The sequence below is a fragment of the Vanrija pseudolonga genome, chromosome 3 (genome assembly GCF_020906515.1).
Source record: "Vanrija pseudolonga chromosome 3, complete sequence".
In the NCBI taxonomy this organism is placed as follows: Eukaryota; Fungi; Basidiomycota; class Tremellomycetes; order Trichosporonales; family Trichosporonaceae; genus Vanrija; species Vanrija pseudolonga.
This window is the reverse complement of record NC_085851.1, coordinates 4,076,611-4,102,800: the sequence shown is the minus strand read 5'-3', so window position 1 is coordinate 4,102,800 and position 26,190 is coordinate 4,076,611. Positions and strand designations below refer to the sequence as shown.

The following is a 26,190-nucleotide window of genomic DNA, read 5'->3' as shown; positions in this document are numbered from 1 at the left end:
TCTGCCCCCTTCACACTCGCCCCCGCTCTGTCCATTATACTCGGGCCCCACTCGCATCCGGGCCCGTCGTTCATTCGAGTCGAGACAATGATAAATATGCGAGTCTGAGACGAGGGCTCACGTCCTCCGAGCAACCAAGACTCCGTTATACAACCTCACGCCACCACCGTCGAAACATTACTTTCACCCTTTCATCATGCCGTTCCACCTTCACCCTTCGAGGCTCCTCATCCGCGACAATACCATGGCAGCGATGACGGACGCGATCTACCGGTACCTCAACGCGGAGTACGACTTTACCCACCTCCTAACCGCGCAGCAACTTGTCGATCTATCCCGCGGCGGGCGAATGGTGCGTCGATGGATCGTAACTGGAGTGGAGTGGACACTGATGTGCCTTTGTCAGTGCCCTCCCATGTCCATCATATGCCAATTCGATCCCACCAACGGACCCCCAGAGTCCACGGTCGCTTTCTGGCGACAGGAGGGCAAGACTTTCTGGCTGCAGACCCAGCTGGGCCAGTTCGTCGCGTCCGCCGAAGCGTATCGGCCATTTTACACGGCCAGTCTAAACATCGTGGGCAGTGGCGATGTTTACCCGTTTGCACATGTGCCTGTCTCGAAGTTTAAGCTTATCGTCCACGAGCGGGGCACTTGACGGGAGCTAATGTTCGCCTTACATGCTGCATGGTGCGGCCTGCTTCCCCAACTTCCTTCCGTATCCATTGTCACTTCGCCACTGCCTGGTGACCTTGAATCTCTTTGTTTTAGTGTGGATGCATCATTGTCAAAGACGTGATAAGAATAGAATTGCATCGTAAAAGTGGCAGTATGTCTATGTTTGCTCCCCGAGGGCCGAAGTGTGCGCTGGCCATATGCTTGTACAGCACATGGCCAAAGGGATGGTTGTGTTTGAACGGTCCACCAAGACGGAGTCGTGAAGTTGATAGCATATGAGCGGTAGAGAAATAGAAACGACGACACTGTGCCTTTTATACTAGTTGGATTCTACCTCCAACACACCATCCGGTGGTGCGATGGGGTGTGTCGAGACCTCATCAACAAGCGCACGCCGGTGCGACCCGGCCTGCCAGTCACCTCGCCCCCCAGCAAAGCATTGTGGCGCACTGTATTGATGGACCGCAGTTCAATCACTCGCACCCTGCTGCACCTCGTCTCTCTCGAAGATAAGACAGCCCACGACCACCGGCCAGCCTCCTCCCCAACCAACCCCCAGCCACCACCATGCCTCCCTCTACCATGACTCCCCCGCCCACGCCCCCCACCACCATGCCCACCACCACCACGCCCACCACCCCCACCACGCCCACGACGCACCGCCCAATCTACGCCGTCCCCACCACCAAACCCCCGACCCTACACCTCCCCAGCACCGCCACCACCGGAGCCGACTTCTCGCTCCAGCTAAGCCTGTACCTGAACGCGAAGCGCACCCGCCTCTCCCCGAACCGGCAGGCGCTGTCCTTCTCGCCCATGGCTGAGCGCGACGTCGCGCTGGCGCAGGGCGCCGTGTGTGGCTCGTACAAGGTGAGCCGCGCCCCACCCTCCGACTTACGCCCAGATGCCATACATCCACGCCACGGCGCACTTCGACTCCCCGCTGGCCGAGGCGCGCGCGCTCGCCTTCTGGGCCGACGAGTGGAACTGCGATTACCTCCAGTGCAAGCTTGACGTCCTCGCTGGCGCGCTTGTCGACCTCGGCGACAGCGGAGTCCAGACGCGCATCACGATGCTCGTCACTTCGCCCCAGGCGGACGACGACGCCGACCTGTTCCTCGAGTCGTTTGTCCTCTGCTGCCATGAGACGGTCGTCACCCTCACCGTGTTTGAGCACGGAGGTGTCACGTCGTCGCCGTGATCTTGGCGCACTGGTCTGCCGTTCTCTCGTCAATTCCGTAGTCCCTTTTCGTTCCCAGTAAGCGTTCAGTATGCCAATGCAGGACATGCGGCCGTCACGGAGTCAGAAGCCGCGAGGGATCACCTACCTCGGGCTTTGTGCTAATGCTATACATGATGCGCAGTACTACAATGATGAGACCAAATGACAATGACAAATGCAAAATCTACCTCTTGACCGGGGCTGCTGCTCGGGAGGCTGACGCCTTGGGCTTGGGCTTCTTCATGAAGAGAACGTTGTTGAGGTTGGGTGCGGGCTTGGGTGTGGTGGGTCGGGATGGGGGACGCGAACCAGCCTCTGAGGAGTGTGCCGACGATCCGTCGCCTAAGCGTGCACGTTTGTCACCATGTGGCGACGCAGCACCGTCGCCGGGACGCTTCACGCCCATGGCTGGCGGCCCCGCGAAGAACGGCAGCGGCTTGGACGGCTTGAAGTTGTCCACCCTTGGCTTGGGGATGGGGACGGACGTGCGCGGTGTGTCGTCGATCCTGAAACGCTCCCTTGGCGGGGAGGGCGCGCGCGCGGTAATGCTGGCTGGAAGGGCGGCTCGGCGCGCAGCCTCCTCCTTGGTGTTGTAGGCGTCTGGGAAGACACCCTTCGGGCGAGGGATGCGCGGCGCCGGAAGACGAGGCCCGGTGACTGGCTTTGGTGGTGCTGCGCTGGAGCTGGACGACGCGCCGTTGACACCGAGGTACGGGTTCTTGAACAGTTCACCCTCGCCGCGTGCCGCAGCCGGCTTGCGGGGCGCAGCGACCGGCGGGGGGATGTACTTGCCCGATGCGTGGGTGAGCGCAACGCGTGCACGCGCAGCATCGTTGCGCGCCTTGGCAATGGCAGACTGAGCCCTGTTCTGCGGAGGTGGGGTGGGCTGAGAAGCCGAGTAGCCGCGCCGTGTCTGCGAGAGCGACTTGCCCTTCTTTGGCGCGACAAAAGTGTTGAGCTTGACGATCTTCTTGGACTGGCGTTCGGCCTCCATCTGAGCGTAACGCTCCTTGATGCGCGCTGTTGCTTGTTGCTTGCGGTTTTCTGCATCGGCAACGGCTTTCTGCAGAGTCAGTTGGGGTCCATAACCCGCAGCTTACAGCAAACATCCTCCGCCAGCCCGAGGTGCGCGGCTGGCCCTTGCGCAGCCTGCATTCTTGGTAGTAGACGGGGTACTCGGAGATGACGAAGGCCTCCCACAGCCAGTCGGTGTCCTTGAGAATGTGCTGGGTGTGTGAGTGGGACAGGCAATATGGTGTTGTGCTGCACTCACCGGCGACGCCTCCTCAATCTCGGACAGCTGTGCACGCGGAAGGTGGTCAAGCAGGTCGGCCACCATCGAGTACTCCAGACCACCGATGTCCCAGATACGTCCAGAGTTGGCGCGCACCACTGCATGTTAGCTATACACGCTTTACTTGCACCTCACCCCTCGACGCATAGTTGCGCAGCGTGTCGGGGCCATCTTCGACTGCGGGCAGTGGGCGGTTGCGCATGTCGCGCAGCTCGAGCAGGCGCTGCTCGGCAGTCAGGCGCACGGTTGCCGGAGTTGCAGTGATGGGAGTGCGCGGAGCGGGTGCGGTCTTTGTAGGTGATGGAGTGCGCGAGCGCTTACCGCCAACTGCGACTGGGCGTCTCGTGTCGAGATTGGCCTGAGTGAAGGCGGGTGGCAAGTCCTCGTCTTCTGAGCCAAAGAGGCCGTCGATGGTCTCGTCACCGTCCGATTCCTCGGCGTACTCGAGATCGTGCGCGTCTGGCATTGAAGGTGTGGGTGTGAGTGGGTGTGAGAAGAAGAGGAGAGAGAGAGAGAGAGATGATAGAAAACGAGAAACGAGAAATGAGAATCAACGCACTTATCCGTCTCCGTCATTGTGTGTCCTACCTCCACTTTTGAACGCCAAACCACGTGGCTTTTGGGCCCTGAAATCTGCCTGCACCCAGCATGCCCCGCTACCATCAACGCGACATGGACTGCATGCGTACAATCAAGACGACAAAAGAGGAATGAATCAATGGGGGTAGATGCAGCAGCAGCGTGTCGAGCAGCAGCGTGGCAGTCGCAAGCAGTGCTGGAACGGAAAATTGACGATAGGGACAGTGGAAAGTGGTGCAAGAGTGATGGGCGGTGACGGGGTGGGTGGGTGTCTTGATGCAGTCGGGCGTGCGATGGTGATTATGGGTGCTCGGTCGGATTTACATGACTGGAGAGGGTGAGCAGAATTTCCACAGCGGGTAGAGCATAGGGCTGAGGACAGGCAGTGCCGACGTTGTTCCCAGCCGCCAACGTCCCTTCCCCCGACTCACTAGTGCAGCAGCTCTCGTCCTCGGGAGGCGCGTATGGGTCCTCGCCCTTTCCGAGCGGGCCCCAAATGGCAGGGAGCTGGGGTGTAAGCGGCTTCTTGGAGGCATCTTCAACAACTCACGAGAGGGTCATTCGTCTCGCGGCAATAGTTGATGAGACTGGCGTCAGATACCCCTTCGAACTCGTCGACCTACCTCAGACTCGACAGCGAGACCATGACGCGCGGCCGGGAGAGCTCCTCGCGCAGACGGTGGTTGTTTTCCACCAGGCGGCGGAGCTTGAGTTCAGACATTGTGATCTTGGCGTTACGGCCGGACATGTTGTTGTGAAGGAGAGTGGTTGGTGGGGAGGTGTGGGGCACGGGAGGAGGAGGAGACGGGCGGGGCTAGGTCGAGGATGTTCGGGCGGTACGAGTCAAGAAGAGTGTTGTTGTTGCTGTTGTTGTAGAAGTTATGTTCGACGTGACTGACGAGAATGTCGACGACAAACCTGTCGGCGTCGCCGGGTCTGTGGGCGGGCGCGGCGCTTGGACCACCTCTTTGTCGCTCACGGGCCTCGGGGAGGCGTCGTGTCGTTCCTCCGACGGGCGCGCGGCGATCGGGGCGATGCGTGGGCCGCGGAATGTACAGTGGTACGTTGGCGACGAGTGACCTCGGCGTGTCGAGCTACACGCGGAGGCATGTATCAGCGCATGAGATGGTGCGCTGCTGTCATCGTTGCCGCTTGACGTTGCTTGCAACGCGCCGTGGACGTCTCGGGCCCTAGACGCGTGCGTGCCGAAAGCCGCCACCCCGCCACTCGGCGCATTTAAAAGGCTTCCTTCCTTTCAACATTGTCACCTTTGCTCATCCTCCCATTTCCTCTCAACTACTACCAACACCTTCTGCATCGCCCTTCACTCAGCTCTATCTCTCCCCGTATACCCCTCTGACCCCCCCTAACACCCTCTAATGCCATCTCACAAGCACAAGCGTGAGCGCTCGCGCTCCCATTCACGCCCGCGCGCCCGCGACGAGGTGCGTTCCTCGCCTTCCTCGCCGCCGCTGGAGGCTAGCAAGACACGCCGCGGCAGTCGCGCATACCGCGAGCCCAACGACGATAGCAAGTACGGCAAGCGTGCGCACGATGAAGACAAGTACCACCGTTCCCGCCGCCGTCGCTACTCTAGTGAGGCCTCGGAGGAAGCCTACACCCCGCGTCGCTGGTCGAGGGAAGACGAGCACCGCGACCGCGACCGCGACCGCGAGCGGTCCAGGCCCAGCCGTCGGTATGAGGGAAGGCAGTCTGGCCTAACCGAAGGCTTGCCTTCCCTCAGCAATGAGCAGTTTGCCCAACTCCTTGCCGGGCTCCAGCGCAGCGCGCAGTCGGCGGCGTCACAGCTTACGGCTCACGCCACCGCTGTGCCGGTGACGCCGTTCAAGGTTGAGCCACCCACCGGGCTGGTGCGTGCCCCTCGCGAGGAGGAAAAGGAGGAGGACTGGGACAAGATCAACCAGGAGGCGTGAGTTGTGGTCTCGTTCTCGGAGCTAACTCTCAGTGACGACATTCTCAACGACCTCGAAGGTAGCTCGCCTCCCCACGAGAATCGAGCTGACCCCAGATGAGGTACAGGAGCTCCTGACCAAGGTCCCAGACAGCACGACGCAGCTCAAGGACCTCCCTCCGATGTTTGACGCTCTCATTGACGTGTTCAACGGGCTCGCGATTGGGTAGGTTCGTGTGCCTCGTATGAACCTAACGCCGCAGCCAGCAGACAGACATCTTGCTCAAGACGCACAAGGAGACCCGCGAGAAGATCGCCCAGCTGCTGGCAAGCGCGCACGACAAGGCGGTGGTGATCCAAGTGAGCTGCGCTGATCACACCTGAGCTGACCCCAGGCCAAGGCCGCGGAGGAGATCGCGAAGATCGCGCCAGCCGAGGAGGAGAGGGTCCGCCTGATCGCCGAGGCGCGCGAGGACTTTACCAAGATCCGTGAGTGGGGTTGCTTGAATTCATCCTCAACCCGACTCACTCCCCAGTCGCGGCGCAGGACGCCCAACTCGCCGGTCTGCGCAAGGACCTCGACCGCGTCGAGGCCAAGGCATTCAAGGAGGTGAGGTGACCCGGAGACAAGCTGCTCACCTCTCAGGTCGTGAAGCTGCCCACCGCGGAGGACATCAAGAAGGCCGCGCGCCGCGAGGCATACCGTACCATGGCGGAGAAGCTGTAGGGTGGGAGGTGAGCGAGTCAGTGTACATATCAGTGGTCAGCCAGCGCCGTCGTCAGTCCGAGTGTAGCCAGTCCGCCAGTGTGGTCAGTCCCCAGCCCCATTTCCATGTATACATGCGTCTACTTCAGCCCCAGCCCGGCCCAAGGCGCAGCGGCGTACACGGCGTCGTACCGTCTGAGCACCGTCGTCGAGATGCCGGCCGACTCGTCGCCGAGGCGCCACAGTCCGATCCCCACAACGCCGACGAGCGTCGCGACGATCCCACGCAGGCCAATACGCCTCCTCGACCCGACCTTACGCGGCGCGGCGCCCGCGCCAGCGACCTCGCCATCGGCCCCCTTCTTCCCCTTACCCAACAACCTTTTCGCCCACCCGACGACCTTCATCCCGCCCACAAAGGCATGGAACAGCCCTGCACCCGTCAAGGCGAGGTACCCGACCGTCATCCACGGCCGCGTGGCCACGGCGTTCGCGACGAACTCGAAGCCGAACTCGCTCGGCGAGAGGGCGGACACGGGCGGCGCGGCGTCGGCAGGGATCAAGCGGTGCAGCAGGAGGTGCGGGAGCACGAGCGGCAGCAGCGCGTAGCCTAGGTACTGCTGTGTGCTGAGCTTGCGCGGGCCCGTCTTGGCCGCGATGAGCGCGCGCCGCGCGATGCTGGCGGCTACGTGCAGCCCGAGGGGCGCGAACACGGCGATAGGTTCGAGGGGGAGGTAGTATTCGCGGCCGATGAGCTGGGCGACGAGGTGCCGCGTCAGCGGCGCCGAGCTGGGCCAGGAGCTAGCGACTCACCATGGCCCCATCCGCACCGGCCAGCCCGCCCACGGCCGCCGCGATCGGCGCGGCCAGGTGCACCGTCAGAAACACGCCGAATACCGCCGCGCTCGCGTTCTGCGTGTGCGTGAGCACGCGGAGGAGGGTGCCGCTGGCGGGGGCGGGGGCGGGGGCGGCGCGGCCGTCGGGGGTTGACATTGTCGCTGGGTCGTTGTTGTTGTTGTTGTTGTTGCGGAGGCTGAGGTTTGAGACGCGCTTGATAGGTCGTCGCTCGGCGGCGCGTTCTGCTCGGCGCTCGGCACGACGCAGACGTCATACACGTGTGGTCGGCTTGGTTCGTGGTGGGGCCGCGGGGCCGCCGGCTGCGACTGGGTGGGCGCGCAGCATGAGCCCCTCGCTCGCCCCCGACAGGCTGTATGCATACACGCGTACTCTGTCCGCCTCCTACTCCACGGCCCTCTAGCCCCTCGCTATGCATACAAACCTGCACGCCATCCAAAGGCTTGATATCACCACCGCAACGTGCTCCATGCCCATCCAAAGCAAGCTTACGTAAACAGAATTAAAATCGCTTCAACGTGCCTACCCTGCACCACCCACCTCCACCACGCCAAAAGAATTGCAAACGAAAGCAACAACACACTGTCTCCTCTCGACTCCACAGCACAATGACACCAGCATACAAGACAGGCGGCGACGACCTCGACGACGGGCTCGAGCTCGACCCGGACCTCCTAGCATCAGACGACGAGGACGTGGGCGACATCTTCTCCGCAGACGAGGATGACGCGCCCGCCCCCGTGTCGCGGAAGCGCAAGGCCAGCGGCGATGTCTCTGCGGCCGCGGTCGCCGACGCCGAGGGCGACGTCGCGATGCTGCCTGTTGAGGGGGACGCGAAGAAGCGTCGCCGGGAAAAGGACAAGGCGCGGCGCGCAGCCAAGGTGCGTGGTGCGGGCGGGGTGGGAGTAAGTGCTGATGACGCCTCAGCGCGCCGCGGCCGCAGGCGACGACGGACCCATCGCCGACCCGTCTTCGCTCGAACCCGCGCAGCTCGCCCAGCTGCTCCTGTCGTCGGCACGCGCGACGTTCCCCAATTCCACGCCGATGGAGATTGACGAGGTGGTCGTTGGTGGTGAGTCAAGCCGCGAGCCGCGAGCGCAGCGAGCGGCGAGCACGTGGGCCGACGGCCTTGCGACGTCGCGACCGATTGCCTGCACCGCGCCGCGCCGAGCTAGCCCTTGGACTGGTCCCCGCTGACACCTCTCCAGAAGACCGCCTCCTCGCGCCATTACCTCCCACATCCACAGGGAGCGGCTTCGAGCCCCTCGTCCAGCGCCTCGATGACCGTGGGTAGCCTCTTCCTTGCCGTCCTCTGTGCGCTCGCTCGCACAGCTGCGATAGACAGAGCTGACCACCCCTAGTGCTGAAAGACGCGCCGAAGAAGCCTGCGCCCGGCACCCCACGCGCCCTCATCGTCAGCCTTAGTGGGATCCGGTGTGCGGACGTCGTGCGTGCCGTGCGCGATGTCAAGCGGCCCGGAGGCGAGGTGGCCAAGGTGAGTTGCGTTGTGTTGCTCTGCCTCGGCGCGGGCTGTACTGCCGCCGCCTGGCCGTACAGCATGAGTTTCACGCCCCCGCGCACACCTCGCTGACGCTCGGTGCGCGCGCTCGCAGCTCTTCGCGAAACACTTCAAACTGGTCGACCAGGTCAAGTACCTCGCCAAGACCCGCGTCGCGATCGCGGTCGGCACGCCCGCACGCGTCGCCAAGCTGCTCGCCGACGGCGCCCTCAAGGTCAAGCAGGAAACCGTCGTCCTCTTCGACATTGGCCACCGCGACTCCAAGAACCGCACCCTCCTCAGCCTGCCCGAGGCGCGCGACGAGCTCTGGAAGTCGCTCCTCTCGGGCGAGGCCCGCGCAGCGCTCACTCGCGCCCGCGTAAAGTACACCGCGTTCTAGAGCCAGCCAGCTTCAACCGCTTCCCCTCCGCCCCTCCGCGCTCCGCCGATACCCCCACCACGATACCCTCGGTTCAACCCGCCGAGCTGCTGCATAGATTACCGCGGTTTCATGTGCCGTAGAACCACATGCTATTCCTGACGCAGTCCAGACTGTTTGTTGTTGCATTTGCAGTTTGCAGGCGCGTCGTCGCGGCGCGGCACGTTACTAGTATACAAATTTCTCTACACATTCAAAAGTAGTCGTCATACTCCATCTCGTCGGTCGCCTCGGCAACACCCATTAACCCCCGGTTGGCCAGCAGCCCGTTGGCAATCGACTGACGCGGCTTGAAGCTCTGCCGTCGCGCCTTGCGCTCGTCGCCCGATGGCAGGCCGCCAGGCAAGCGTGGACGCTGCGGTTGTGGTGCAGGGTTGAAGACGTCGGGTGTGGCGTGCACAGGCGCGTTGGCGCGTGCAGATAACGCAGGCTGGCCAAAGCGGCGCATGTTGGAGCCGGAGCCACCAGCAGGGGTCGGTGTTGCGGGGATCAATCTCCGGCCGTTGGGCAATCTGCTCGCTGTTGTTGATGTGGACGCCATGGACGCGACTGATCCTCCAGACACAACGCGTGGCCGCTTGGCACCTGCACCTGCTGGTGTGGGTGCTGTGCGTTTCCGAGATGTTGACGGTGCTGCGCCAGCACGCTGCCCCGGAGCAGGCGTCGCGCCGCGTGGAAGCGCAGGTGCCGCGCCCATCCCCATCTTTGCGCGCTGCATCCGTCAGCTGTTGTCGCGTCCATCACAGCTCACCTTCTTTGCCTCCTTTGCCGCCTCCTTCGCAGCCAGGGCATTCTCAATTGTGTCGACAACGCGCTCTCCGGCAGCGAGGAACGGTTGCCCGTGCTCGGCCTCCCACACCGGAACGGCCTTGAGCAGCTCTGCTTCGATCTGCGACGACGTCAGCTCTCGTCCCAACCCCCGCACCCACCTTCGGCTTGAGCTTCTCAACCCGTGTGCGCATCTTGGCCTCTTCTAACATGGCCTTGCCGCGCTTCTTAAATCGGTTCGGGTCATTGGCATTGGCCTCGAGCTCCTCCTCGTTCGCTTTGAGTACGAGCCACTCCTTGACGCGGTGGAGCAGCGGCCCCATGACTTCTACTCTTGCCCGCAGTCTCGCCGCCTCGTCCTCGTGTTCCTTGAGCAACTCTTCTGTGTATTCGTCGTCAATGAACCCGCCAAACTCGCACTTCTCGTCGTCGCTCATCATCAGGCTGTCCTGCAGCATTTCGATCTCTCTGCGGACGCCAAGGACGAATGATGAGAGAGACGTGCGGCGGATCCCGAGGACGCGCTCGAGTTCTTCCTCGTACTGAGGTGTCAGTTGTGGCAAACGAGCTCGCAACTCACCGCCCGGATCGTCGACTCGCCGCTCCCCCGGTTGCTCTCGATAAACAAGTCGATCACATCCTTGGGCACTTCCAGCCGTGTCCACAGCGGCTCGATTTTCTCATACAGTTGCTGGATTTCGTCGTCCCTGCGATCCTTCTCCGCGATCCACTGGTCGTCAGCGAGCACCGGGCAGCTCCACCCACAATCTCGAGAAGCGTGTCGGCCCAGTTGGTGAGACCGATCTCCGGCTCAATGCCGTCCATGCCTTGAATCTCGACGCCGTCTTCCTCGCCGCTTGGGACAGGATTTCTCGTCATGATTCGATCTAGCGCGCGCTCGTATCGCTCGTGCGCGCCCGGTGTTTCTTCGTCTTCGCGCGGTGGCAAAAGGTGTTCAGGGAACTGCCCGAGTCCCAGTGGTGGCATGACGAGCTCGGCATGGTACCAGATAAGGTCGTTGAAGTTGGTCTCGAGGTTGCGTAACCGCACGTCCTGGTGGTTAGCGGGATACATCGCTGATGTCAAACCCACCCTCTCAGCCAATGCGCGATCCAGAGCGGCCTGTGTTGTAGCCAAAACGTCCTCCGACACGTCAAGCCAGCACTCGTTGCGCAGTTCGGTGCCTGTCACATTGCTGGCCCGGCGACCCGAGGTCCGCTTGTTCGTGTTGGTCGTCGGCGCGAGAAGGGCCGGTTGAGCCGCAAGGGCGGCCGCAGCTCCCAAGCTCTGCCTAGACGCCACCCTGGATGGAGCTGCAGTCACAGGCGCGCTGCCCGGTACTGGTTGGAGCGGGGCGGGGGACTCGAATCCGGGTCCGAGAAGGATCGACAACTCGCTCAGTGTCTCGCGGAGTTCTATCGTCAGCGCTGCAACCAGCACCTCCTACTCACTTTCAATCTTCTCCAGCCGTTCTTCATAGACGATTTCCAGCTCATCAGCCTGCTTGATGATACGTTCGTGCTGCTTTGGCAATGGCTGTGGGGTTAGCTCGGCACTAGAGGCAGTTCCGCGGCCGCCGTTACGCCTAACGTGTCTTCGATCGTGAGTGAACACACGGCAGTTCACCACGCCGATCAAGGTGGTTGGATGACACCCAGATGACCCGCGCCGCACACATGGCTACCCCACTGGCCCTCCCACCTTCCCTCACAACCAACTCACCTCTCCTTGCTCGCTCTCGCGCCGGACAGCAGCCGCGACGCTCCTCCCGCGATCCCCCAGCGCGCGCGCCAGAGAAGACAACACGCGCTTCCCGTCGGCAATCCTTGCCTCCCATACAGCCACTTCGTCCTCTCGTGACCGGACGACCGAGACGATTGCGTTGCGGACAGCCGCGTCGATCCGTGCCTGGTCCTCTGCGAGCACTGTTGGGGGTAAAGCGAGCTGGGCGTGGAGTGATTTCAGGAGCGGTATTTGCTCTTCGATGTAGGATTGCGCGTCCATGATGCTCTGTCGCGCATTAAACGAGTGTGTCGATGTTGTTTGTATAGAGAGAGAGAGAGAGAGAGAGAAGAGTGCAAAGTAAGGGTGCAGTGTCGTTGTTGTTGTCCCCCTTTGTTGTTTTGGCTTTTTGATCCCGCCGCACATCGAGAAGTCAAGCTCGTGAATTCTTATTGGATCCTCCCTTTCTGCCACGTGGCGTCGTCACTGCCCCCAACGGCGCCAGTCCCAACCTTGTTGGTCGGCATGCTCGCATCGCATCTCTGTCTGTTGCTGTCTTGCATCTCTCTTGTCCTCTCCCCTCTTGCTTCTCGTCAAGACGCTTCTTTCTACAAGACGTCTTTAGGCAGGTAAAGAGCTTCTCGACACACACCCGAGCTCGCAAGCCCTAAAAGCACGTCGCTTCAAAACGACAGCACCCAACAAGCCGCACCCGACACTCCTCGCCGCACACGTTTGCTCCATTCCACCACAACCACCATGTCTAAGCGTCCATCAGCCAAGCCCAAGAGTCCCGCTACTCCACCCCTGTCGGCTCTTGAGGAGAAGCGCAAGCAGCTGCATCAGTACCAGGATGACGATGGACACTTCTCGCTCGTTAGGTGAGTCTAAGCTGTGGGGTGGGCGATGGAGCGCTGGGTGGAGTGGCTGGGGGTAAGGATTCTCGCCAGCCCAGGGAGTGTATGGGAGATGGGCGGGCAGTGTCTTGCTTGCGCAGTAGGGCACAGGGGTGGGCGATAATCTCGAGAGCGCAGCTTGCGCTTGGCGGACGTGCTGGCAGGGAGCCGAGGAACGCGAGACAGCCCGGAGGAGCCATCGAGTCGGATGGGTTGGAACCGCTGGACGAACAAATCCTGCAAGGCAATGCAGTGGCGATACGGCTCTCTGCTTGCACGATCGTCACTCGCGCCGGCTGCTCGCAACGTTTCTCCGAGCTCGCCCACGCCACCGCCGCCCTTCCTGCCCTCACGCCGCGTCACGCACTAGTCGCATGCCACTAACGCACCCCAGGAACTTCCGCCTCGCCGACCTGATCACGATCATGAACGGCGTGTGCGGCACGCTGTCTATCCTCTTCTCAGCGCGCTACCTGATCCTGTCGTCCAACCTGCCCGCGCCGCCCTCAGACCTGGCCGTGCAGTCGCTGTACCTGGCGCACCTGTTCCCCATCCTCGGATGTGGCTTCGACGCGCTGGACGGCACTGTCGCGCGCTGGATGGGCGGCGGCTCGATGCTGGGACAGGAGATGGACTCGCTCGCCGACCTCGTGAGCTTTGGCGTCGCCCCCGCCACCCTGGCATTCACTCTCGGCCTCCGCCGGCCCCTCGACGTGCTCGCGCTCCTGCTCTTCGTGTCGGCCGGCCTCGCCCGTCTCGCCCGCTTCAACGCCACGGTGGCGCTCATCCCCGCCGACGCGTCCGGCAAGTCCAAGTACTTTGAGGGCCTGCCCATCCCCTCCAGCCTGTTCCTCACCGCCTGGATGGCCTTCTGGGTCCGCCAGGGCTGGTACGTCCTCGGCTCGGAGGGCGGCGACGTGCCCCTCGGCCTGCTGCAGGTCTTTGGCGAGTCGCGCTGGGGCCAGGTCCACGTCGTCTCATTCGTGTTTGCCCTCTGGGCCGCGGCGATGGTCAGCAAGACGCTGAGGGTGAGTGCGACGCGGCTGCCGTTTCCACCCCGCATCCGCCCACTAACACCTCCAGGTTCCAAAGTTGTAGGGAACGAGGCGACGCACACGACGACGACGACATATACACACACACGCGTTAATGAGTAGATAGGACCGACCCTATGTGAGCGGTGGGGCCTGTAGCAGTATGGGATTCAACATCATGTCGCGGGGCCTTGCGGGGCCGTGGGAGGGGCGTCGCGACCGGTCTGTCGATCAGCACGCGCGTCAGATCAGTAGGCAACGTGGCCCGCGCCTGCTGCCCGTGTAAAAGTACATTGGTTGCACTCTAAGCTCTACGCGAACCCGACCTTCTTCTTGGGCTCCTCTGTCGCCACCGCCGCGCCCTCGGGGGCCTTGGCCCGCCTCCTGCGCGCGCGCTTGGCCTTGTCGCTCGCCTTGATAGCCTCCTTGGCCGCGTCCTGCGCGTCAGCCCTGTCCTGTACACGTCACACGCACCAGAGCCTTCTCGCGCACCTCGGCCTTCTTGCCCTTCTTCCGCTGCGCCGCGTTGTCCTTGCGCGCCGCGTCGGCCGCCTCGCGCCCGCGCTCCCTCTCCGCCTTGAGCGCAATCACCGCGTCCTTGACCGCGGCCACGGCGTCGACGAGGTCGAGCAAAGCGCCCTTGTCCTCGAGGAACACCTTGCCCTTCTTTCCACCGCGCCCGCGCACCCTCTTGCGCGCGGGCTCGGGGGCGGGCGCGGGGGTGCTCGCCTCGGGCTTGCTCTCCGCCGCAGGAGCAGGCTTAGCCGGCGCGGCAGCAGCAGCCGATCCCGACGACTCGGCCTCGGCGGCAGCTGGTGTCGCTGTTGTCCCGTCCACAGGCGCGCCCTCCGCACTCTTTGGCTGGCTGGACCTCCGTCCTCGTGGCTTCTGGCTCGTCAGTCATCGCGCCAGCCAGCTGTCAGCGTACCTTCGGCGCCTTCGCTGGTCCGTCGGCAGCGGGGGCAGCGGCAGCTGGTGCCGGCTTGGCGTCGGCCTTGGGTGCCGCGGGCTTGGGAGCTGCGGGCTTGGCCTTGCCGTTGGCGGGCTTGCCATCCCCCTTGGGCGCGGGCTTGCCGTTTGCAGGCTTGCCGTTGCCGTTCGCCTTGGCCGGCGCGGGCTTGCCGTTGTTGCCGTTGCCGTTGCCCTTCGGCGCCGGCTTGCCGCCCTTAGCCTTGGGCTGGGGCTTGGGCGCGGCCTTGGCCGCGGGCGCGGCGCTGCTCATCTTCTTGCCGTCGTCGGCGTTGGACGCCTTGTTCGAACGGGGCCGCTTGCTCATCGTCGTTCGTTGATGGTATGGTATGTTTGGTCCGAGAGAGCAGCGACATTGCAACCCCGCAAGGTGGACGCCGAAATGCTGCAAAATTATTGCCTCCACCGGCTGGCTCGCGTGGCGACCACGTGGACTGATTGACTGACTGAACGACTAAGCGTAAACCTGCCAGTCCCACTGGACCTGGCTGCCCCAGTAGCTGTCGGGGCACGAGCCGACGGCGCCGCCGCCAATGCCGTGGACGTCGGTGCCGGACACGCCGCTGCCCGACGTGAACTGGTTCCAGCTGATGCCCTGGGTGTTGACGAAGCTGCCCCAAGCGGCACTAGCCTCGGCGTCGAGGGCGCCAGGGGACGGCGAGGTGCCGAAAGTGGGGTAGATGTCGTCGCCGTGGCAGACTTTGCCGTTGCAGAGAGACACGCCAGCGTTGAGGGGGTACTTGACGCCCTGGGTCCACTCGGCGACGTAGACCTGGCCGCCGGCGCCGGCGTAGTTGGCCGCGAGCGAACGAGCGGGGCAGCGCCACGCGCCGTCCGACACAACGTGCGAGAGCGTATTGCGGAGCGTGTCGCCCGAGTCGGTGCTCGGGAGGGGGTACGGGCCCGAGGGCGACGAGAGGGTCGCCGCGCGGGCGGGGTCGAGGATGGTGGCGAGGACACCGGTGTAGGTGGCGGCATTGAGGGGGACGGCGTTGGGGAGGCCGGAGGCGACGACGCCGGCACCCTCGTCAGCAGTGTTGGTGATCAGGAGGGGCGTGTTGGCGGGCGAGACGGGCAGCGTCGACGGGTCGCTGAAGAAGGCCGCAGTGGGGTCCGAAGGGAGCGTGTTGGTGCCGTAGGTCGGGCGGATGGCTAGGCGTCAGCGTTGCCCCGCAAGATACTCACGCTGCTGGTGCGGCACCCCGGCGATGAAGTTGGGCGCCGAGGAGATGGTGGCCGCCTGGGCCGCCAGGATGGTCGAGAGCGGGTAGGCCTGCCACGCGGCAAGGGTTGACGCGGAGTAGGGCGCGAACACGCGCTGCGTGAAGAAGTTGGCGCGGACCTTGGTGGTGGTGGCGGTGGACGAGAAGCCGTAGTTCTGGGGCGTTGTCAGCTGGGCATGCCTAGTAAGAACAACGCACAAGGGGGTCCGACTGGAGGATGGCGGAGCGGAAGAGCCCCTGGGCAGCGGGCACGCCGTACAGCGCTGGGGATGGTCAGTGGCGCCTTTGGCTGACAACCTACCGCGGATGAGCGACGCGCCGGTGCTCTCGCCACCGAGGGTGATCTTGCTCCCGTCGCCGCCGTAGTCGCCAGCGCGGGCTTTGAGGGTGTTGAGCGCGAGCACGATGTCGCGGAGGCCGAAGTTGGGGTCGGCGCTGGCGGGGGACTGGGCGGGCGCGAGGAAACCGAGGGCGCCGAGGCTGATGCGAGGTCAGTGGCTATCGTCGATCACATAGCCATCGCCGACTCACCGGTACTGGATCTCCGCGACGACAATGTTGGCGCTCGACGCGAGCTTGGCGCCGTCGAGGCCGGGCGCGGCGTCCGAGCCAAAGAAGTACGAGCCGCCGTGGACCCTGGTGCGCGTCAGCATGCTCTGATGCCACACTCACCAAGCGAGGACGGGGAGCGCGCTCGCGCCAGACGGCACATAGAGGGTGAGGTAGAGGCAGTCCTCGCTCTGGCTCGCGCCGGCGGTCGCGCCGCCAGCCTGCGGGCAGCTGGGCGCCACGGACGCCGTGTTGCCGTACCTGTCCTTGTCAGCCTTCCTGCACACCTTACCTACCGACGCAGAGGTGGCCACGGCGTCGGTCCAGCGCGCGGCCGTGCCGTAGCGGATGGCGTAGCGGCACACCGAGCCCTCGGCTGCACCGTTGATCGAGGAGCCGTTCCAGTTGAGCGTGCACGCCTGGCGCGGGGAGGGCGCGGCGGACACGAGGAGGAGGGCCGGGAGGAGGGCGGCGAGGGAGAGGAGGTTCATCGCGTGTAGGGCAGTTTGAGGGGGCGGGGGGGGGGAGAGGTACGGTTGGGGAAGACTCTGGAGCAGTATGGCCCTTCTTATACTGCGTCGAGAGAGGGGGCCGAGGGAGAGACAAAGGTAGGAGGGAGGAGCGTAAACAACAGCGGTGGGGACCGAGGAGGACGAGGACCATGACGCCGCCCCACAAGTAAAGCTACTCGGCGTCTCTCCTCCGCTACCCCTCTCCTCGCCTCACGTCTCCTTTCGGCGCGTGTACTCCCCACTAACGCTCTTGTACGTGTCTATTCGCGTCGCTAGACGAGTGTGAGTGTGGTTCTTGGCGCGCCACGAACGTACGTGCGCCGATTTGATTGGATTCTGAAACGTGGCGGTGGGAGTGGTCGTGGGAGTCGAGGTGTGCGCGTCTGCCGCTGGCTGCGAGGCCTGCTCTGCGCGGCACCGGGGCAGAGGCCGACGTCGGGCGTGCGCTGCCCAGCACGTGCTCGTCCTCGTCCGGCCCGCAGAGCAGGCCGAAGCCGACGGGCAGGCAGCAGCGACAACATACTACCACGTCCTCGACTGTCCTCGCCGCTCGATGCCGACGCCACACGATTAAGATTTGATTGGATTCTGAAACGTGCGAGCAAGCAGTCGTCTCGACGCCACCCCCTCGACTTCGAGCAGTCGCCACACTCCACGTGGTCAAGTAGTAAAGTAAAAGGTGTCACATATAGTTTATACGTTTGGTTCACCGGACAGTGGCGGGGGCAAGCAAAGGACTGACCTGTCTGCAAGTGCCTCCGCTTTTAGTGGCTCGGTTGTTCACGGCCAGTGGTACTTCCGCACGTGGTTTCCACCCTCCCGCCAAGGTTCCTTACAGAGGTTGATACATAGTTTGGAAGAATGCATGCAGTGTAAACGCCCATACCGTGGCTTCGACGAGATCAAAGGAGCTGCTGTCGCCGCCCAAACCATCAAGCACGACATTTGACCATTCTGGAGGGCGGCCGACGGCCAGTGAGGACCACGACCAACAACACTTGTTCTTGTCCAAGTGGAATGGGGCGGGTGTAGAGTAGCGTTCAAGCCATGAGGCGGAGGTAGCTTTACAAACCGCACGCAGGCACCTTTACTAACCCAACCGAGACACCTTTCCATGCCACGCGACAATGCGAGGAGATGGAACGTTGAACTATGCGCACGCAGAGGTATTGGGCACTGCACAAGGCAACAAAGGACGTATGTACATGGTTAAGTTTTGGCCTGGCCGGCCGCCAAGCCAACAATGGCAATATGCTCGCCCACTTATGTGCCACCCCCCCCCCCTCCCCACAGCCATTGTTCCAGACGACGCCACACCACCTGCCGGAAGTATCGAACAACCATGTTTGCTGGCCCAGCCAAAATCTTAATCTGCACGGGGCTGCAGAAACTGGGTGGACGTATGTCGTTTGGTGGTCTGGGTGGTACGATGCCGTGTGTTGTTGAGCAGTACAGTCGCAGTCGAGTGGGATGAGTTAGTGGCATGGTCGTCGCGTGTGCGTTTGCTTCGACCCTACCACGGCCGACGCGCACTTTTCCGCCCCCAATCCCCCAATGTCCCACCCCCCTTAACCACCCACAGTTACCCATACCCCGATTGACTCAGATCAGGCCCGGATCAAGATAGAACAAACTTACACCGCACCCATCATTGTAGATAAGAGGCGGTGGTGGCGGGAATCCGATCTGTCGGCGGTCAGACGCCACGAACACCAGAACGACGCGCGTACAAGTCGACCAAGTGGGACATGCGCACCCCGTTCCGGGCCCCTGCTGAGCGTGTGTACAGAACACATGACAGCTGCGGATCGTACTCCCCGTTGTAGCGACGGTGCCGGCCAAGACGGACCGCGACGGCGCCCCCGGCCACCCGCCGACGCCACCAAGCCGCCGACTCGGACGCACGGCAGACGCCACATGCCTGATAAATAGTGGGGATGGCGCTTGATAAAGGATGGCGGGGGTGCCTCTTCAACAGACGCAGTCTACAATGAGCATAGCTGTGCCGTGGCTCGGTGTGAGGCATGGATCTAGCTTGGGATGAAGTCGCACGTCAAAGGTGTGTTGCAGAGGTGGGGGACAGCAACTCCCCCGGCCTGGAATCGACCGCCGAGCCCGTCGCGACAAGGTATAAGAAGGCGCCTGTTGGCCTCCCCCTCCTCCTCCAACCCAACCACCACACCCACTCCACTCCTTCACAACCAACTGCTACAACACCCCATGGTCCGCTTCTCTGTCCTCTTCGCCGCACTCGCGACACTCGCCTCGCGCGTCGTCGTCGCCACCCCCATCGCCGAGCGCCAGACAGGCTGCACGCTTACCTGGAACGGCTCCACCATCACGGGTTACGCCGATGGCTCGGAGGGCGTGTGTCGCTACACTGTGCGCTATGGTACGGCGAACCGCTGGACCGACTCGGTCGCGACGACGTCGTAAGTGCAAATCCCAGCTGGCAACTACGACTGCCACGCCGGTGCCCGCTCGCTCGCTAACGCTCGCTCGTGAAGCCTCGGCACCACCAACGCCCTCCCCCCCTCGTGCCCCCAGATCTCGGCGAGCGCCGGCAACCCCCTCTCGGCGGCCACCCAGTCCGAAGACTGTCTCTACATCACGCTCTACGTGCCCGCCGACGCGACCGCCACGTCGCACCAGCCCGTGCTGGCCTGGCTCCACGGCGGCGCTTACACCTTTGGCTCGGACTCCGCTGCTGGCTTTGACGGCGCTGGGCTGGCCGCTAACGGCGGTATCATTGTCGCTGCGATCCAGTACCGGTAAGTGTAGGCGTGAGATTGGAGGCAAGAAACAAGAGTGCTGACGCTCCGCCCCAGCCTCGGTGTCCTCGGCAACATCCCGCCCACCGTCGCGCCCTCGGGCACCGACCCCAACTTCGCGCTCCGCGATGTCCTGCTCGCCATCAACACGCTCCGCGCGCGCCACAACGACTTCTACGGCGACAACTCGCTCATCACCCTCGGCGGGCAGGACTCTGGCGCGTCCATCATCCGCGCGCTCTGGGGCGTGTCGGGTGCCGTCGGCAAGTTCTCGAGCATGATCCTCCAGTCGGACCCGCTGTCGTACGGCTTCGCCTCCACCGCCACGACCAACTCGCTCGCGACGCTGCTTGCCTCGCAGCCCGCGCTCTCGGGAAGCACGCTCACCACGTTCGCCAACTGGCAGGCGCTCCCCGTCAGCACCCTCATCGCGGCGCAGAACACGCTCGTCAACACCGCGTCCGCCACCATCGCCGGCCTCCCCATCACCGGCGCCATCCGCCCCACGTGGGGCGGCACCACCCTCCCCCAGGACCCTACCCGCCTCCTCATCTCCAACCCTTCGTCGCTTGCCATCTCGCCCGCTTCCGTCCCCCTGCTTATCACCAACACCAAGAACGAGGCCGGCAGCGCCATCCAGTACCTCTGGTCCACCCCCATCACGCTCAACGCGACCCGCTACTCGAATGTTCTCGGCGCGCTCCTCGGCTCGACTCGCGCCACGACCCTCCTCGCCTCGGGCTCGCCCTACGCCCTCCCCACCACCGACTCCACCGGCGACATCATGCGCCAGACCCTCGAGCGCACCATCGCTGACGGCGCCTGGCGCTGCCCCGCCCGTACCCTCGCCAACGCCTACGCTGCTGCCGGCGGCACCGTCTACGTCGGAGAGTGGACCAAGGGTGTGACTTACCCCACCAACGCTGTCGGCTCTGGCGCCTACTGCACTGGCGGCGCCGTGTGCCACTCGGACGACATCTACCCCCTCTTCCAGTCCGCCCCGAGCCCCAGCGGCACCACCCTCCTCCTCGAAGAGGAGGTCAGCAACGTCTGGACCAACTTTGTCAACGTCCTCCCCGTCGGCAGCTGGTCGACCTTCACTGGCACCACTGGCGTCACTGGCACCAACGTCCACGCCATTGGCAACGGCACCATTGGCGCCTGCCCTTCGTCCTACTGGGGCAGCACTGTCCAGTGGGACTGGCAGATCTACACCAGCTAGGTATAAAAGACCTACTAAGGCTGCACCACCTAGGTATACAAGACCTAGGGGTTTTCGGTACTCTGAAGCAATGAATGATATAGTGTATCAGGAAATCTGGGGCGGAGCGCGGCTGGGTGGTTGGGAAGACTAATCCAAGGCAAGAGCATCCCCGAAGCTGACTGACTCGCAACCATACATAGGTGTGATAAGAGCCCAGGTACGATTGCATAAAGGATATGATATTACGGGTGGCGCGAAGATGCAGTCGTTCGAGGGTGGGGGGGTCCCGGGTGTTGAGGGAACAGTGGAATGTGGTGGCGAACAATGCCAAACACATGGAAAGTTCTTCTCATTACTTGCTTGCGGGTTGGCATGTGGATAGCCCGACGCTACTCGACACACAGAAGCCGAGTGGGAATGGATCGCCACTCCGCCTACGCTTCGGTGTCGGGATCGGCATTGCGCCCAGCGACCTTTGCACCACCATGGACGGCGTACGGCCCACCAGTAGGCGGCTTGATGGCCCCACCCTGCCAGTTCGGGCGGGGCTGGTGCCCGCCCACGCTGGGGATCTCGGGGATCGGGTCGAGCTCGTCGGCGGCAATGACGGGGTGGTAGCCGTATTGCGGGCGGTGGAGGATGCCGGGGGGTAGGGGCTGGGGGTTGAGCGGGGCGGGGTCGCGGGCTGTGGCGGGGGTCAGCAGGCGCGGAAGGAGGGGAGGAAGGCAAGTGCCATGACTTACGCTCAACGGGGAGGCATGCGACACTGGCCAGTGCGGCGACAGTGGCGAGGAGGACAGCGATGTGCATGATGATGATGATGGAGGGGCGATTGAGAAGGCAGATGCTGAGGGCGTATATATGTTGCATCGGCGTGACGTGACACTGCCACGATCACCGCCGAGATCGACACCGCCACAATCCGCCAGATCTCATGTCATACACCACGGCGAAGCATTCCAGCGGGCAAACAGAACATGTACCGCATCGACACGGAACGCACTATCAGACACAGCTACTGTCATACTGTTCCAACCCATGCCCGCGCCTGCTTGCCCGGAAACGTTCATTCATTCATTCCGGCCAATTCTGCCACTACGTTCTGATTCCTCTCTTTTCCCGTTCCCTGACCTCCATGTCCGTTCGGCGATACGCCTCAACCGACCAACTGCTCACTGCTTGGCGGCGATTGGAACCTCGCCAGCGCCGAGGACAAGCACCTTGGTGAGCGTGAGGGTGGGCAGGGCGCCGTTGAAACTGCTGGCCGTAGTCTCGGCGTTCCCGCGGATAGCGAGGAGGCCTGGGTCTATCCCCTCGTCTCTGTGCACGTTGTGGCTCTGGGCCAGAGGGACCTCGAGAAGCGGGAGGTACGGGGTCGGGATGGACTTGCGGGCGTCGGCTGGGCCCCAGAGACGGCTCTTGAGCGCGCTGCGGAGCTCTTCGAGGGCGGCGATGTCGCTCTCCTTCTCGTTTATCAGCACGTGCACCGAACCGCCGCCGCCGCCGACAGCGTTGGTCGACTCGAAGGCTACGCGAATGTGCCCGCCCTTGTACGCGTCCACAACCCCCTGAGCCATGCGCTTGACCCCCGCCTGCGACGTGTTGCCGCAGTTCGACCCGGGCAGGATGAGCACCCCGGCCTGCGGGTACTCGGCCGGCTTGGTGTATCGCTTGTTGTCGGGCACAAAGCCAGGCTCCTTGTCCAGAGCGTCCGAGTAGATCTGCAACGTCTTGAGACCAATGACCTTTTGGATGCTCTCGATCTTGGCCACCTCGGCGCTATCGGGAACGAGCCAGACGGTGTACCCTCCGCCGCGTCAGCCAGGTTGTGCCAGTGGCCATCTCATCTCCGTGTCATCCAACTCACCGCCGGACCCTCGCTTGAGCCTCGAGCCGAGGTGGGAGAAGTCTTCGTCGTCGGAGTCGTAAGACATGTTGGGGTGGAGGGTAGTAGCGATTGAGGTAGGTGATTGAAGGGAGAATGGGGCTGCGTCCTGCCCCCCGGCAGCCCCTCATTTATACTGTAATGTTGCCAAAGACGATGGCCAACGGGAGACGTCTCACACTCCCATGACCAGTACCATCTAGCTTTAGGACGTTGGAACCTTATCGATGTCGAACAATCGGCCATGACGCCAGAGCAATTGCCGCTAGAGACGCTCGCCCGCCCCGATGGTGGTCGCATCCTTGGTCTCCTCAGGGCCACACACACGCAAAGCCCGCCCCGTCAGGAGGTGAGGTGACATACATATGTAGGGCAGCGAGCGAGTCACCCGGACCTGGGCAGTCTTGGCATCATATGCTACATGCCTGTGGCGTCATATGCTGCGGGTGGCACAACTGCAGGTAGCACCAAGTCAGTTCAAGTCAGTTAATGGCTCGTTGCTCACCCTAGTTGCCGGTGGCACGTGGCGGTATGGGTTGTCACCGCTGCGTTGTAGGGGCGGGGCTGTAGAGTGAGGTACATACAATATAGCACCGAGACCTGCCCTCTCGAAGGCTGACCTTAATGGTCTCAAGAATGAAGGTTGAGCACCTGTGGTGCAACGCGTCAAGTGCGGACAGAGATCGAGAACAGGTCGGAATGTTCAGTCACAAGGCAGTTGGGTTCACCCGTGGAATGCCACATGATTCGTCGCGCGTGGTCAGTCAAACTCAAAACCTTACTGCCCCGGAACGAAGCTCTGTCGTCATGGGAAGACGATTAGTGTTGTCAGTGTATGGTCAGATGGCATGTGTAGATGCCCTGCGTCACAGATATCGACGGACGCCCGAAGCTGGACTCGGGCCCGCCGGTTGTGTGCGGTGGTTGTCGTGGCAGATGCGACTCTGCAAGTCACTACACATTACTTCACGTTCCGCGTTCAGTATTCTTGCTGCCACTTATGGCGACCGAGCACCGTGCAGTCCTTCACGAGCAAATCCATAACACGGGCCAGCTATTGCATACTCCATTATCCAGTGCTCGCACGCGCGCGCGCGCCTACTTACCCGGAGGCTCAGGCTGGGGGTTGAGCTGCACAAGCGGGGGAAGGGTGCCGACGACAATGCCGTGTGCGCGGCCCGGGGGGTCCGGCTGCGGGTTGAATGGCTCGGCGGCGGCGGCGCGCACGCCGTGCTGCCTGCCCGGCGGGTCGGGCTGCGGGTTGAACGGCTCGGCGTCGCGCACACCGTGCTGCCTGCCCGGCGGGTCAGGCTGCGGGTTCCACGCCTCGGCGTCGCGCGCGGTGGGCGGCGGGTGCGCGGCGACGTGGGTGTCGCCGACGCCGCCGTTCCACGCGGGGGCGGGGGCGGGGGCGGGGTCGCGTTCTGGCGTCAGTGGATGCAGTCGGTAGGGCAGGACGTACCGAGGACGGGGAGGGCGGTGGCTATGCCGATGAGGGCGAGGGTGGCGAGTACGACGATGCGCATGGTGGCGGTGGACAGTGTGTTGTGGAATCCGAGTCGCGAGGCGGGGTATTTATGTCGTTGTCGCAGTGTTCTTCTGATCGGCGCCTCACTGTCAGTCAGATCTCGGCGTGTTCCACTTTTGCCTTTTGCACTGGAATGCCTGGCCAGATTGTTGTTGAATAACTATATATACTTGTCTCAGATCTCAGATCTGACTCGACAACAAGCAGTGCGCTCGGTGCGCTCGGTGCGCTCGGTGCGTGCAAGTAACGCGGCGGCGTTGTCTGACGCGCACAGAGCATGCCGCGGCTGTGTCCAAGCCTTGACTGACGCGCACAGAGCAACTGTCCCGGCGCCGCCTCGAGACCAGCTCTGCATCATCATGCTCGCTCACTACTACACAGTATGGTACAGTCGTCACTGTCATCGTCGCCGTCGTCGTCGTCGTCGTCACAAGTCGTAGCTGCTACCTACACATCCTTGGCCCTACGCAAACCCCATGGGCGTCATCAACGTCGGGGGCCCTTCACCGACACCACACAATCCGGGACTAGGCATGGCCGGCGCGCTCGAGCTGCCCCCGGACGAGGCAGACAGCGCGCGGCGGAAAGCCTTGCTCACGCCGCCAACGCCGCCGGTGATGTCGGCCAGCGACGCCGTCTCGGCCCCGTCGTCGTCGACGCGCTCGAAGCGCTCGCGCTTCTTCTTGACCCCGATCACGGGGCGCCCTGCGGCGGCGCTAGGCGCCTCCTGCTCGACCCAGCCGTCCATCTCCCCGCCGACCACCACGCCGGGGAGACGCACGCGCCGCCCGTCGGGCGTCGTCGCGTACCGCGCTGCCGATGCAGCAGTAGGCGGCGCCTTGCTCCGCCGCGGGACGTACACTGGCACCGGGGCCTGTGCCCATGGGTGTGTGAGGTTCGCGAGCATTGCCTCCCTCGTGTCGATGTCGACCGGCGACGGTGGCGCATAGTCGACGTGAACGACGTCGACCTCGACGGCGACCTCGTCCTCGTCGATGGCTTCATACTCTGTTTCGCTGACTAGTGGCAGCGCGGCGGTGACGACCAGCGGCGAGGGGGTGGGCGACGGCGTCGGGAGGATACTGCGGTCAGCTGCTGGTGTCCAACAAAGCCAACTCACCTTCCTGACGAGGCAACGCGCGAGCTGGGACCCGGACGTACCGCCTCGTACTCTACGTCCACGTCCATCGGCTCGTGGTCGCGGTAGTAGTCGTCAAGGTGTCGCAGCCCCACCATGTCGTTCGGCGTGTGCAGTGGAGATCTGGGCAAAGGGAGGGGGGGCAAGACGTCAAAGTGGAGTGCTGGGAGCCGTCGTGGAGTGGCGAGCCAGCGTGTGCGTGCTCGCTGCTGGTGCTCGTGCTTGTTCGTGTCGGTGTTCTCGCCACTGCTTCTGCTCATGGTTGGTGTGTGGTGCGAAGACAAGACGAGAGTGCACGGTCGCTCTTTGCTATGACCGACTTGAGGTGGTGCATGCTCCTCTTTGCTCCTCTTCGCTCCTCTTCTCTTTCCCCAGCTGGCATTGACGGCATGAGGTGCATCTGCACTACGTCAGGAGGGTGTCGGGGCTCGTCGCAGCGTCATGGTGGTCAGTGAGTTAGGGTGCAGTTGGTGGGTGGTGGCGGCGCGGCGTGCGCAGTCTATCAGAGCGAGGGCCGCGACGAGGTCTGTGAGCTCATCATCGACCACCAGCTTGTCTGGGGGTCCGCAACGAGCCGTGCATGTTTCGGCCGCAAACCGGGGTAGGTACTTGCTGCTGCACACTCCTCCTCCTTGTGCATCATGGCTTGATGGCTGCATAAGAGCGTGCATGCTTGCGTGCCCGATCTCAAACACCAATCTTGTTGCAGCTTGTGTGGCCCCCAAAACCCACAGAAAGGCAAGTACGACGTGGTCGCACTACAACCACTCACGATCGCCACCAAACCCGCCGACGACGCCAGCGACGT

The 26,190-nt window shown here is 63.3% G+C and overlaps 14 protein-coding genes across 14 annotated transcripts; 6 read left to right on the top strand and 8 right to left on the bottom strand.

Annotated features, from left to right (window-relative positions):
* Positions 1 to 196: 196 nt before the first annotated feature.
* LOC62_03G005144 (uncharacterized protein) lies at positions 197 to 658 on the top strand (the record flags this gene model as incomplete). The annotated part of the gene is made up of 2 exons (XM_062771669.1): positions 197 to 352; positions 407 to 658. 2 exons carry the CDS (start codon positions 197 to 199, stop codon positions 656 to 658), a joined length of 408 nt encoding a protein of 135 aa, XP_062627653.1.
* A 587-nt stretch (positions 659 to 1,245) lies between these two features.
* Positions 1,246 to 1,879, top strand: LOC62_03G005143 (uncharacterized protein; the record flags this gene model as incomplete). The annotated part of the gene is made up of 2 exons (XM_062771668.1): positions 1,246 to 1,548; positions 1,583 to 1,879. 2 exons carry the CDS (start codon positions 1,246 to 1,248, stop codon positions 1,877 to 1,879), a joined length of 600 nt encoding a protein of 199 aa, XP_062627652.1.
* Positions 1,880 to 2,016: 137 nt separating this feature from the next.
* gg1_0 (Guanine nucleotide-binding protein subunit gamma) lies at positions 2,017 to 4,521 on the bottom strand (the record flags this gene model as incomplete). The annotated part of the gene is made up of 7 exons (XM_062771667.1): positions 2,017 to 2,963; positions 3,001 to 3,126; positions 3,174 to 3,292; positions 3,330 to 3,653; positions 4,205 to 4,280; positions 4,324 to 4,360; positions 4,397 to 4,521. 7 exons carry the CDS (start codon positions 4,519 to 4,521, stop codon positions 2,085 to 2,087), a joined length of 1,686 nt encoding a protein of 561 aa, XP_062627651.1. The 3' UTR covers positions 2,017 to 2,084.
* A 631-nt stretch (positions 4,522 to 5,152) lies between these two features.
* On the top strand, positions 5,153 to 6,412 carry LOC62_03G005141 (uncharacterized protein; the record flags this gene model as incomplete). The annotated part of the gene is made up of 7 exons (XM_062771666.1): positions 5,153 to 5,703; positions 5,740 to 5,765; positions 5,803 to 5,911; positions 5,949 to 6,045; positions 6,081 to 6,174; positions 6,222 to 6,295; positions 6,332 to 6,412. The coding sequence occupies 7 exons, from the start codon at positions 5,153 to 5,155 to the stop codon at positions 6,410 to 6,412; spliced, it is 1,032 nt and encodes a 343-aa protein (XP_062627650.1).
* A 95-nt stretch (positions 6,413 to 6,507) lies between these two features.
* LOC62_03G005140 (uncharacterized protein) lies at positions 6,508 to 7,384 on the bottom strand (the record flags this gene model as incomplete). The annotated part of the gene is made up of 2 exons (XM_062771665.1): positions 6,508 to 7,146; positions 7,205 to 7,384. The coding sequence occupies 2 exons, from the start codon at positions 7,382 to 7,384 to the stop codon at positions 6,532 to 6,534; spliced, it is 795 nt and encodes a 264-aa protein (XP_062627649.1). The 3' UTR covers positions 6,508 to 6,531.
* A 451-nt stretch (positions 7,385 to 7,835) lies between these two features.
* Positions 7,836 to 9,291, top strand: CSM1 (Protein CMS1). The gene is made up of 5 exons (XM_062771664.1): positions 7,836 to 8,127; positions 8,174 to 8,318; positions 8,455 to 8,532; positions 8,608 to 8,741; positions 8,860 to 9,291. Exons 1-5 carry the CDS (start codon positions 7,855 to 7,857, stop codon positions 9,142 to 9,144), a joined length of 915 nt encoding a protein of 304 aa, XP_062627648.1. The 5' UTR covers positions 7,836 to 7,854; the 3' UTR covers positions 9,145 to 9,291.
* A 1-nt stretch (position 9,292) lies between these two features.
* PRC1 (Protein regulator of cytokinesis 1) lies at positions 9,293 to 11,955 on the bottom strand (the record flags this gene model as incomplete). The annotated part of the gene is made up of 8 exons (XM_062771663.1): positions 9,293 to 9,895; positions 9,935 to 10,072; positions 10,113 to 10,493; positions 10,532 to 10,681; positions 10,717 to 11,004; positions 11,044 to 11,366; positions 11,403 to 11,487; positions 11,674 to 11,955. The coding sequence occupies 8 exons, from the start codon at positions 11,953 to 11,955 to the stop codon at positions 9,377 to 9,379; spliced, it is 2,166 nt and encodes a 721-aa protein (XP_062627647.1). The 3' UTR covers positions 9,293 to 9,376.
* Positions 11,956 to 12,229: 274 nt separating this feature from the next.
* Positions 12,230 to 13,787, top strand: CHO1 (CDP-diacylglycerol--serine O-phosphatidyltransferase). Its single transcript, XM_062771662.1, has 3 exons — positions 12,230 to 12,554; positions 12,964 to 13,597; positions 13,653 to 13,787. Exons 1-3 carry the CDS (start codon positions 12,433 to 12,435, stop codon positions 13,665 to 13,667), a joined length of 771 nt encoding a protein of 256 aa, XP_062627646.1. The 5' UTR covers positions 12,230 to 12,432; the 3' UTR covers positions 13,668 to 13,787.
* Positions 13,788 to 13,880: 93 nt separating this feature from the next.
* LOC62_03G005136 (uncharacterized protein) lies at positions 13,881 to 14,905 on the bottom strand. The gene is made up of 3 exons (XM_062771661.1): positions 14,532 to 14,905; positions 14,078 to 14,491; positions 13,881 to 14,040 (listed from the first exon to the last, which is right to left on the bottom strand). The coding sequence occupies exons 1-3, from the start codon at positions 14,877 to 14,879 to the stop codon at positions 13,915 to 13,917; spliced, it is 888 nt and encodes a 295-aa protein (XP_062627645.1). The 5' UTR covers positions 14,880 to 14,905; the 3' UTR covers positions 13,881 to 13,914.
* Positions 14,906 to 15,026: 121 nt separating this feature from the next.
* Positions 15,027 to 16,835, bottom strand: pnbA_1 (Para-nitrobenzyl esterase; the record flags this gene model as incomplete). The annotated part of the gene is made up of 6 exons (XM_062771660.1): positions 15,027 to 15,724; positions 15,758 to 15,950; positions 15,994 to 16,058; positions 16,097 to 16,275; positions 16,327 to 16,431; positions 16,468 to 16,835. The coding sequence occupies 6 exons, from the start codon at positions 16,833 to 16,835 to the stop codon at positions 15,027 to 15,029; spliced, it is 1,608 nt and encodes a 535-aa protein (XP_062627644.1).
* A 2,241-nt stretch (positions 16,836 to 19,076) lies between these two features.
* pnbA_0 (Para-nitrobenzyl esterase) lies at positions 19,077 to 20,849 on the top strand (the record flags this gene model as incomplete). The annotated part of the gene is made up of 3 exons (XM_062771659.1): positions 19,077 to 19,288; positions 19,364 to 19,627; positions 19,685 to 20,849. The coding sequence occupies 3 exons, from the start codon at positions 19,077 to 19,079 to the stop codon at positions 20,847 to 20,849; spliced, it is 1,641 nt and encodes a 546-aa protein (XP_062627643.1).
* A 416-nt stretch (positions 20,850 to 21,265) lies between these two features.
* Positions 21,266 to 22,765, bottom strand: LOC62_03G005133 (uncharacterized protein; the record flags this gene model as incomplete). Its single annotated transcript, XM_062771658.1, has 4 exons — positions 21,266 to 21,516; positions 21,575 to 21,678; positions 22,008 to 22,638; positions 22,699 to 22,765. The coding sequence occupies 4 exons, from the start codon at positions 22,763 to 22,765 to the stop codon at positions 21,266 to 21,268; spliced, it is 1,053 nt and encodes a 350-aa protein (XP_062627642.1).
* A 1,049-nt stretch (positions 22,766 to 23,814) lies between these two features.
* On the bottom strand, positions 23,815 to 24,242 carry LOC62_03G005132 (uncharacterized protein; the record flags this gene model as incomplete). Its single annotated transcript, XM_062771657.1, has 2 exons — positions 23,815 to 24,140; positions 24,179 to 24,242. 2 exons carry the CDS (start codon positions 24,240 to 24,242, stop codon positions 23,815 to 23,817), a joined length of 390 nt encoding a protein of 129 aa, XP_062627641.1.
* Positions 24,243 to 24,707: 465 nt separating this feature from the next.
* Positions 24,708 to 25,480, bottom strand: LOC62_03G005131 (uncharacterized protein; the record flags this gene model as incomplete). Its single annotated transcript, XM_062771656.1, has 2 exons — positions 24,708 to 25,326; positions 25,365 to 25,480. 2 exons carry the CDS (start codon positions 25,478 to 25,480, stop codon positions 24,708 to 24,710), a joined length of 735 nt encoding a protein of 244 aa, XP_062627640.1.
* Between the last annotated feature and the right edge of the window lie 710 nt (positions 25,481 to 26,190).